An 11,752-nucleotide genomic window follows, 5' to 3' on the forward strand; every position below is an offset into this window, starting at 1 on the left:
ATATATATATATATATATATATATATATATATAATTGTAGGTCTGCTTTATTACAGATTTAGGGTTCAGGTTGGCACTATATAGCTTATCTTATAATTCCTATGTCAAGAAGTTAATATAAAAAGTGGCCCTAGGCTCCTTGATGTCTAGCAGAAGCAGAACCAAGACTGTTCTGGGGGATGTGACTTCAGCCTAGACATTGCAAGATTTCCACAGATAAAGCCTCTTGAAGAAAAAAATCCAACATGAGTCAGCATATCAATAGCAGGATTAGATCTCCAGCTGTTTCAGTTAATAGATTGATCAGAAACAGTAATTTTGTCAAAAATGGTTAAAAAGTTTGATAACACTGTGAGAAAAGAACAGAAATAGATTTGAAAATGAACCAAATAATACTTAAGAAAAACGAAAAATACTGTCATTGATGTTAGAAACACAGTGAACAGAATTAATAACATAAAGACAGCAAAAGATACATTTAATGAACAGAGAGAAAAAGAAATGACCTCAAATCTAGGACAAAGACAAAAGAGATAGAAAATGTGAAAACAACATTGAGACATAGGTGGGAAATCCAACACATGTCTAATAGGAATTCTAGGAGGAAAGAATAGCAGAAAGTAGAATATTTAGAGATAATGGTTATGAGTTTTTCTCTTCTGTGTGTGTGTGTGTGTGTGTTACTAGGGATCAAACACACAGGTTCTTTAACACTGAGCTACATCCTGAGCCCTTTGTTAATTTTTTATTTTGTGACAGGATCTCACTAAGTTCTGAGGCTAGCCTCAGACTTGTGATTCTCCTGCTTCAGACCTGAATCACTGGGATTATGGACATGTACCATTGTACCTGAATTTTTCTGAATTAATGAGATTTTTTTTTTCAGGCACAAGAACACTTTAAACTTTCCCATGTATTAGGCCACAAAATAATTTTCAACTAATAACCAAGAATGATGCCATACAGACCACATGATCTAGCTATAATACACTCAAATTAGAAAACAATGATAGCAACAGTGAAACTCGTATACTTGGACATTTTATTTTTATGGTACTGGGGATTGAATCCAGGGGTGCTTTACCACTGGGCTACAGTCCCAACCTTTATTTCTAATTTTGAGACAGTGTCTTGCTCAGTTGCTGAGGCTCTTGCTTAGTTACTGAAACTGGCCTCCAACTTTTGATCTTCCTGCTTTGGCCTCCTAAGTCACTGGGATTACAGGTATGCACCACCATGCCCTACTCGTTTAGGTAGTTTAAAACAGACTTATAAATTTTCCAAAGAAAAAGCATAGTATTAAACTAACTTACTGGCACAATTGAAAATTTCAAATAATATGAATTGTCTTATGCCATTAAAATTGAAAGCATGAGTGAACAATTTTGTAGAAATGCATACTTTATTAAAACTGACTCAACAAGTAATTTAAAAGCTGAGGATATAAAATGATAGGCAGTATTTATTTAGTAGTTAAAAAATATGCCATTCACAAGCTGGGATCCTGGTATACCATTGTAATCCCAATAACTTGGGTGACTAGCGCAGGAAGATTGCAAGTTTGAGGCCAGTCTGGGCAATTATTATTTTTAATAAAAAGAAAAAGAGCTGAGGATGTAGCTCAGTGACAGAGTGCCACTGGGTTAAATGCCCAGTTCCACCAAAAAAAAAAAAAAAAAGCCGTTAACAAAATTACTTCTGACCCAGATGTTTTAATTTTTTTTTTTTTTGGTGGTGGTAGTAGATGGACAATATGCCTTTATTTTATTTGTTTATTTTTACATGCTGCTAAAGATCAAACCCAGTTCCTCACAAGTGCTAGGCAAGTGCTCTGCCACTGAGCTACAGCCCCAGCCCTGACCCATGTGATTTTACAAGTGAATCTAATCATACATTGAAACAAATGATCCTAATTTTACACAAAAGATCTGGAGAATAGAAAAAGGAAATGTTTCTTAGTTTTGTTTTTTTTTTTTTTTTATAATACCAATACCAGAGAGCAGTATGACAATGGGGAAGTTTTGTTAATTTTACTTATTGACTTAGATATAAAATTCTTTAACAGTATTACAGAGATAAAACCAGAAATTAAAAACAATATGACGTGACCAAGATAATTTATCCCCGAAATGCAGAGATCTTCAACTTTAGAAAATCCAATAATTTAAATCCTTTAGTTGATGAAAGGAGCCAAAAACATGCAATGATCTAAATAGATGAAGAAAACAATTTGTAAATTTTCAATGAAGATTTATAGTACAAGTATTAGGAAGTACTGCCCTTATCTGATGAACTTTTTATCTTTCAAAATTTGGACCAACCATTGTACATAATGAATGATATTACCTTAGGGTTATGTACTTTAAATTAAGACAAAGTTACCCTCTCTAGTCAACATTTTGATAGAGGATACTAACCAACAAAGGTGGGAGAGGTAAATGATATGAACTTTGGAAGAAACAAAATCATAGACTTTATGAACTTCTCTGTAGGCTATCCAGGTGGCTTTATAGATACGGATTTATGGATATAGCTTTATGGATATGGATTAAAAACATGTTATAGCCAGGCGTGGTGGTGCACACCTGTAATTGTAGGGGCTCAGGAGGCTGAGGCAGGAGGATCATGAGTTCAAAGCCAGCCTCAGCAAAAGCAAGGCACTAAGCAACTCAATGAGACCGTGTCTCTAAACAAAATACAAAATTGGGCTGGGGATGTAGCTCAGTGGCCAAGTGCCCCTGAGTTTAATCCCTGGTATCTGCCCCCCCCCAAATAAAACATGGTATATTTTTTAGAAGATCAAGATCAACAGATATATAACATCAACATAGAAATCAATTTTGTTTCTAAATTTGTTTGTGGAAACAAAAGTGACCAGTAACCAGTAAACATCTGAAACATTCATCCTTCCTAAGGATTAGCAGATGTTAAGAAGTTGGATAGTAACCAGTGTAGACAAAAATGAGGAAAACTGAATTTGATACATGGTTGAGAAAATTCCATGGTTGAGAATATAAATTACCTTGATCATGGTATATTGTTATAAAATTTCTGGTTTTATCTCTGTCACATTAGTTAAGGAATTTTATGTCTAAGTCAAAAAGTGAAATTAATCAGAATTTCCCAGCAAACCTATAAACTTCTATAATGGGCCATATAGTAAATATTTTAGACTTTTGCCTGACACACAGAGTCCCTGAAATATTCCTGTTTCGCCTTCTTATTCCTCTTCTCGATTCTCAATGGAAAAAAAAAGTAAAAGTTATTCATACCTCAAAGACAAACAGAAAAAGGCCTTAAGCTAGATTTTGCCAGTGAACCATCATTTGTTGGACCCTGCCATGTACAAAAACTAAATATATCATTTTGAGTAGCAACAAGGAAAAAATAGTAGGTTCCCAAGAACAAATCTAACACAAGATAAGTAATACCCTATGGAGAAATATGATAAAAACTTATTAAAAGTTATGTAAGAAGATGTAGACAAAAATGAGGGTACATAAAATTTGATACATGGCTAATATAAATTGGTACAACTGTTATAAAGACTAATTGCAGTATCTGATAAAGTTGAAGATGTGACCTCCGAACAAGTAGATATTAATTCCTAGAAGAAGCCTTGCATATGTGGACAAAGGAACACAAGAATGTTTATTACTACATTGATTATAATAGGGAAAACTGTAATTGTTAATGACAAGAATAGGCTAAGAAATTGTGGTTGATTCTCTTACTGCAATGTTTTATATGAGTTAGAATGAACAAATTTAGAGCTAACATATCAGCATGGTAAGTCTTGGAAGAAAAGATTCAGTAAAATAAAGACACACATGAAAGCATGATGGGAATATGTGATGACATTTATGTAAAATTTAAGGTATACATAACATAGTTTCAGCATATTTATGTAGCTAAACTATTAAAAACCTCAATGGAAAAGATAAACACAAAATTTATTACCTCAGGGAGCAGTTAGAAATCAGGGTCAAGGACAAGTTTAAAGAGGTGTCAGTTAAATCTGTAATGTTTTATTTTTCAAAAATCTGAAACATTACAAAATATTAAAATTTGACAAAACTTGGGTAGAGGACCTAGGGCTATATATTACATTATTATTTATAGTTTTGAGTACTTAAAAGATCTCATAATTAATAAGCATATTTTGAAAATGTTGTACTGCATTTATGATTAAACTGTATAAAGTTTAATTTTTCTTTTAAAATGAAATGGTTTGAATAATATTGCTGCTTCATATTGCCTTTTTCCATACCCTTTTAGCTGCTTCACGTGCATGAGATCTTCCTTGATTGTCACTACAATTGGGAACTTGTAATCTGGTGCATCTCATTAACACTTTTTCTCTTAAGATTTGTTACTCTTGGATCAGAAACAAGTAAAAAATATAGCAATACCTCAATATTACTTACTGAACAGGTGAGTTTGTTATGCTACAAATTAATCTCTGTAATCTACATATGTTAAAATATTTTCATTTACTTCTTGTTTTTCAGGAATATACTTGTTGAAGATCTTTGTAAAGCAAACTTAAAATTTGATAAGGGCAAAATTTTTCTTTAATATTTCTGCCTTGATTCAGATTTCAAATCTAACCTTTTCTTATGTCCCATTTTTACTTGTCAAGAAGGAATTACTTTTTATGAAAATGATGGATTTTAAAGCATTATTTATATATTTGCTTTGTAGAGTCCCTCTGGAACAAATATGCATTTTTGTTCAATATAAAGATTAAAGCATAATTTTATTGATTAATTTTATTTTGTATGACTTTGTTGAATATTTTCCTCTCGCCATTTCATAAGAATTATATAAAAAACATATTAGCAATGAGCTTGTTTGAATATTTTCCTTAGGAATAGTTTGATTTTAAAGAATCAATAACCCCCTCAAATGAGCTAAATTAAAGAGAACAGGGAGAGTAACCAACAAAGATCTCTAAGAAAGTATACTTGGGTTTCATAGAATTGGATGTAGTCAGCCATCTCCTCCTTAACTTTGAGGTGAATGGTTTCTCATTTCTGCTATTCTTTGTATCTTCTGACCCATGACTTCTCTATAGATTTGCCACTGTGTAAATTTGTCTTACACGTGGTGTTGAGTTTGTCTCAATATGAGTTTGGCCCTGAACTTTACTAACTTTTCAATTCACGTACTTAAAATATTTGGCAGATACTGTATTATCACTAATAAAGTGCATTGACTAGCTTTGATTGGGGTTGTGGTTGCCATATTGGGGATGGGAAGGTGGGATCAAGTGGATAAGTGCAGCTGCCATATGATGTTTCCTCCATAGGTTTGTAGTTAGGGCATTTTCAAAGAAGGGAAATGTGGACAGGGCAGATACCCTAAAATTGCCTATTACAAAGTGGCTAATAAAAATACACAAATAATTTTTAATTATTTTCAAAATAAGAAATTACAAACCAATTGATTTAGTTATTATTATTTATTCTTTTTAATGGCTTATTAGAGGAATATAATTTTATTTTTAAAAAATTCATTATTATTTAGCTGGGTGTGGTGGTGCACACCTGTAATCCTAGCGGCTCAGGAGGCTGAGGCAGGAGGATCATGAGTTCAAAGCTGGCCTCAGCAAAAAAAATTTCATTATTTATTTTTTAAGTTGATTTGACTCAGGGAATAAGTGTCTTATATTTTTAATAATGCTATCTGCCATCCAATTTTCTTTTCTTTTTGACTTTTAATTACATTAGAAACATTTAAATGTTATTTTTTCTATATTCTTAAATATTTATTATAGGAGACTGTGTAGTAAAGTCTAAAGAAAAATATTAAAATCACATATAATCTCAATATTCAAAGAACCACTATTAATATTTTTGTGAATATCTTTCAAGTCCTTTTAAAAATGTATACTTGGGGGCTGAGGATATAGCTCAGTGGCAGAGCACTTTCCTAGCCTGTGTGATGCCATAGGTTCAATTCCTGGCAAACTAAGACAGAGAGTGTATTGGTTATAATTTTAAATATTTTTGTTTACTCTTTTTTATAAAAGATAAACCTCTACTTGAAAATGGAGAAAAAACCTAATAAAAAGGAGGAACTGACACTAGTGAATAATGTTTTAAAACTAGCTACTAAACTACTAAAGGTAAGAACAATTTTAAATGGATATAATATAGAACATAGTGTTCAGACATTTTATCTTAGTCTCTGTAGATCTTAACTTGTATTTGGTTTTCATGATTATCCAAACTATTTCCAAATTATATTTGAGCACAGGCATGCAATTTTTATTTTATTTCTCATTGCTCAAATAATCAAAATAATTTCTCTGGAAATTATATATTAAAATTTATCGATGTTTAGAGTATTGTATAAGTGGCATCTTTGGAAATTTATGCCTCCTCATCACTAGAAAATAGATTTCAAAAAAAGAAGATTTGATATTAACTTGGGAATTTTTTTTACTTTATATTTATCAGAACAGTCTTTTGCTTGGTTTGAGTTCAAAAGTAGTAGTAGTCACTATAATGAATATACATCAGCATTACTTGTAAGTGTTCAAAGATTGGTTTGAAATTAATTGTGTATCAGTGGTATGGTTAATTCTGTAAGCTAAAAACAATTAATTGGATATGGAATGTACACCTTACCATATACTCATAATTGTATGAGTTCAGAAGAGGTGGATGAGGGGCTAAGAGAACAAGTAATTACAAATTACAAATTGCTTTCTTTTTCAAATTCCTTTAAGAATCCTAAAGAAGATGTTGACATTTAAATAATAAGCTAGATAAGATAAGCAAATTCTGTTTTTTGCCAAAATGCTCTATGGGATAAAGCTCCATAATTAGAATTGAGAGTTTTGTGTTTGCTTGATACATGAATATTGGGTATCTTCAGAATGTAGGACTTGTATTGGACCAAAGGTGGCTACAAAGGTGAGATTTAATGAACAGCTATAATTTCATAGCAGAGAAAATTTTTAAAAATACCTATAATACAGCACAACTTCTGATCCTTATTTTTTTGGGGGGGATACCAGGGATTGAACTCAGGGGCACTCAACCACTGAGCCACATCCCCCACCCTATTTTATTTAGAGACAAGATCTCACTGAATTGCTTATCTCCTCAGACTGGTTTTGAACTTGCAATCCTCCTGCCTCAGCTCCTGAGCCTCTGGGATTACAGGCATGCACCACTTCCTCCAGCTCTCTTGATTCTTTCTGATCACACACAGTCTCCTAGTCTAAAACCTGGACCCTAATATAGATTAGACATTCTGCCTCATGTTTCACAGCCAAGAAATCAAAGGTCCATCAATTCAGCTTTTCAGATAATCATCTTATTCATTCCCTCTTCCCTGTCAGTGTTCCCCTGTGTAAGACCCTTGTCGCTCCCTTGAGTTTTTAATACACAGAACTCCTTAAAGGAATTCCTGCTCCTGGTGTTGCTGCTCTTTAATTGATCTTGCACATGGCTGACACAGTGATCTTTCTAACATGCTTAAATTCCTTTAGTGTCAGTCTATCTATACAATCTCCATAAAGGAAGGATCCTTAAGTTACTAGTCTTACAAGTTTAAAGTACTTTCTTGTATTCAGGCTCCAACAATGCTGAGCAACCTGTAGCAATTCAAATGTACCATCTTGCTATATGTGGTCTGAAATATCTAATTTCTTTCACCCTCTAAGTTTGAGAACCACCTTCCCCTGGCTCCTGCTTTTCATAAATTTCTTTGTTGTAGAACTGTCATTCAAATTATTTGCATGCTTACTAAACTGTAAGTTCCTTAAGGAATTGTTTTTTAACTTTGCAGAGACCTGTACAGGATCTAGCATAAGTAGAACTTTAAATTTTTGAGTCAACCAATCAGGTAATCAGTGTATTTGAAAATAAATTGATTAAAAGAGGCATTTCGACATATGTGTTGATATTGTCTGAAAGTTTGGCTACCTTTCTAATTCTTCTGCAAAAAGATATTGTTCTGTTTCGGGTTCTATTCCAGCTCTTATACCAAAACATTTCTCTACCCTCCTTATAGTTACTACACCAGTCTAGTAACCAATTGGGGTTTCAAATTTAGTTTAAATATATAGAGAGAGTTATTTTAAAGGAAGTCACTTTCTCTTAAAAGAAATTTAAAACTATTATTAAAATTTATTTATTTCAAGTTTAAGTAAGTTTATACTTTCAAAAACATCCATTATTTGTAACTTTTTTGGAACACTGTTCTTTTAAATCCTTGCTGTATTTTGTCCTGAATTAGTTAAACTGATAGTTCTTATTGAATTTGAGGCTAATGTTTTTTTCTCTTTGGCTAGGAATTGGACAGTCCCTTTAGATTATATGGTCTTACAATGAATCCACTGCTTTATAATATCACCCAGGTTGTCATCCTGTCAGCTGTTTCTGGTGTTATCAGTGACTTGCTTGGATTTAATTTAAAGGTAAGAGCTTGCGTGCGTGCGTATGTGCGTGCGAATCTCTTAGCACTCTGTTGCATTTTTGTGGCCTTTTTTTACCCTGTCATTCTTTTGAAATCTCATATGCACAGCAACGGAGTAATTTTGATAAGATTGTATACAATTAATAAAAATAGTTTTATATTTAATTTGGAAGAATGATATATATTCATGGCTTCTGACATTCATAGAACTCCTAATTTGAAACAGAATTCATTGTATATTGGACTGTTATGTGGTATAAGTGGAAGTGTTTTTGTTTCCCCTCATATAGTTTGAATCTAATTTTGCTGATAAAGAGAAGGAATAATCCTATTTCTATTGTTAGCCAAAAGATGTATTACTTATCTATATAGCAATGCATATATCTGTCAATATATGCACAACTGTTAAGGTATAGAATGATCATATATTGGTACTTTCCTGTAAAAGAAAATGAGAAATATGTTTTTAACCCTTTTGTTTTTTTTTAAGGTGAGTTTTTTTTTGAAAAGAGAAGAGAGGAGTTAAAAATACTAGAACCTGCACTAGTTTGTGAATGAAATTTAGATAAAAATAGTATATGGTATAATTTAAGTTTTCATACTGAAACTAACTCCATTGTCATTAATTCTATTACTTTTTTCTCTAGTTGTGGAAGATTAAATCATGACAATTCAGAGAAAAGAAGATGTAGCCTCTTTTCCAGAATACAAGTACTGACTAAGCTGCTTGAAAGCAGTCACCGACTCTGCTTCAGGAGTCTCCGCTGGGAAATTGAAGTGTTTACATCAGACTATCTTGTGCAATTCTTATATTTATTTTACCTGTTCACTGTTTTTTTTTTTACATTTATTTTAATCTTTATATTTTATTGTTAAGCATTTATGTTCTTAGTTGTTGAAAGGGTGATAAAACTGATATCCAGATACTTGAGATCCTGGTAATTGGTCATAAATAATTGACAAAATAAGATGTTATGAAAATAGAAGCCATTGCTAAGCACTGTTTTTCCATCAATGCCATGAAATTGCCTTACTTAAGGAAAAAATCCTTTAACTTTGGAATATTATATTGGACACATAAAGCATTTTATTGGGTAAATCAAGATCCATTCAGGTTTTCTCTTGAAATATTTAGGAACAATGCCAGGATCTAAACTGATTAAGCTGCAGTTTAAGCACCCTTCAGTATTAATATATATGGTATTACATAACAGGTCAACAAGTGCTCTTTAATGATAAAACTCTTAATGGAGCAATAATTGTAAATGGTTACCATACTGTAAAATATTTTGATAAAAATTAATTAGTAATAATTGTATTTATTTGAAACACTGGGCTGTTTGCACAGCTCCAACTGTGCATGCTCAAAATGTGCACTTTTAAAAATTGTTACTTTTAATGTGTATCTTTATATGGGATATGTTATAGTGTACTAGGGCATGATGTGGTATCCTTTTGAGTGAGGTATATACTCATCTCACAAGTGAAGTGCCTACTGATATTACTAAAGTACATTATGTTTACTCAAGTGAAATAATTTTCTCCCATGGTACACTATAGTGTATGCTATTCATACCACACTTAAATGAACAACTTAAGAATAAGGTAAGAACCAATGAAATATTCGTTTGAGTGCTAGTTATAAAATTATATCCAAATTTTCAGAAAAGACAGCTTCAGCTTGCAAATTCTATTCTCTAAACTTAGTCTGGTGCATCCCCTTACCCACCCATATCCACATCCACACCCTCCATTATACAAGGGCTATTTTAGATGCTTTTAACCTGGAAAGTTAACTGCTCCCCCCTTCAATAATTTGCCAAGTGTCCAATGAGAACTTATCTTGTTGGCATGTTAGGTAAATAGGGCAAATATGATAGTATCTTACATTGGGCCTTGATTTTAAGTTGTTGTATTTGTACAATCAAGTGTATTTTAGGAATTTCATGAAATGTAAAATGTTTTGTGATTTTTTTTAAAATTGATCATCTGGTTTCTAAAACAAAGAATTTATTTGAAACAATCTAGAATTTTCTTGGTGCAAAGTGTATTATATTGAATATCCTCATGTTTTTACCATGTTTTAAGGAATTTGAGATAATTCATTGTAAATAATTTATTTGATTGGTGCAGTTCTAATTCCCAAATTATAATCTTAAAATCAGGAATGTGTGGAGAACAGAGCCATGTCATATCACTTTGCTCTTACCATTCCTTTTAACCAGCCTCAATTCAGCCTCATTGTGTAGTATGTTTTCTTTCTACAGAAAACAACAGAAAGCATTTTGTTTTATTTGCCTATGTTCTAATATGTTTAATAATGACCAAAGTGCATTCTGAGTTTTTTCAAGGAATGTATTACTGGAGCTTTAAGAACATATTTAGTTTCTCATGTGAAAAATTAGGCTTTGTCTGATATGTTTCTTCTTCCTCTATTGTCTAATGTTGAGGTTGTTTTTAGGAAATATATTTTATAAAACTTTTTCAAAATAAGGTACATACCTAAACAGAACTTAACATTTTGCACAGAATATATCAAATATATTTTGAGAAAAAAAAAGTACGGCATGAGTTCTGTTAGGAGTCAAAGATGAAACTATTGTATCTCAGAAAAAAATAAAAACTTATTTCAGAATGGAAATATTTTTGAGAAAAGTAGCTGAGTATACTGATTTAGGAAAATGCTTGTTTTAGGTTGAAGTTCAATTTAATGTAGAGTTGGGAGTTGATTTATTAAGTACAGTATACCTCTCAACAACTTATTAATAATATGCTGAATTATGTCACTAATGTGGGCAGCAGTAGAATACTAAAAGGAAAAAGTTGTCATTTAAGCAATTTTAGAACATTAATAGAACTCTTTCAAAGTAGAAAATTGACATCGCTGCCTTTAAGAATACCATGAATGTAAGAAATTGAAAGAAATTGTAACATATCATATACTATAGAAAAGGCAGTTTGAAGATAGAATTGTGGCAGATGTTGTGTGTTAACTGTTGTTTCTTCGCCACATGTGTTGTATTTGAAAGTTTGAACAGCAAGTTTAAAATAAAACATTCTATGAATGACTTTTTTTTAAGTCATATACATTTCTGTGTTAAATTTTGTATTTACTATAGCATAAGCTTTAGTTCCAACCTTTAGGTGTGGGGGGATAAAACTAATTTTTTTTTAACTTCCCAATACTTTGTGTTTTTTGATGATTCTCAGAACCTATGAAAGAGTAACTATACATACACAGGCTTTTCATTACCAAAATGCTTTTATATTATGAATGTTTGTTTATTTGTTTGTATTTGAATACAGAAAACTGGCTATG

General features: G+C 31.9%; 1 protein-coding gene across 7 annotated transcripts in view; it reads left to right on the forward strand.

Moving 5' to 3' along the window:
• The window catches only part of Phtf2 (putative homeodomain transcription factor 2), a 130,652-nt gene extending 119,136 nt beyond the window's left edge, over window positions 1–11,516 (forward strand). For all 7 annotated transcript variants that reach the window (XM_048786211.1, XM_015488396.2, XM_048786209.1 and 4 more), the window contains 4 exons: window positions 4,279–4,434; window positions 6,035–6,130; window positions 8,309–8,434; window positions 9,081–11,516. In XM_048786211.1, coding sequence (XP_048642168.1) covers window positions 4,279–4,434; window positions 6,035–6,130; window positions 8,309–8,434; window positions 9,081–9,101 — 399 coding nt within the window. In that variant the 3' untranslated portion in view covers window positions 9,102–11,516. The remainder of the gene's footprint in view (window positions 1–4,278; window positions 4,435–6,034; window positions 6,131–8,308; window positions 8,435–9,080) is intronic.
• Window positions 11,517–11,752: the final 236 nt, after the last annotated feature.

This window comes from Marmota marmota, unplaced genomic scaffold, assembly GCF_001458135.2.
Source record: "Marmota marmota marmota unplaced genomic scaffold, marMar, whole genome shotgun sequence".
Taxonomy (NCBI): Eukaryota; Metazoa; Chordata; class Mammalia; order Rodentia; family Sciuridae; genus Marmota; species Marmota marmota.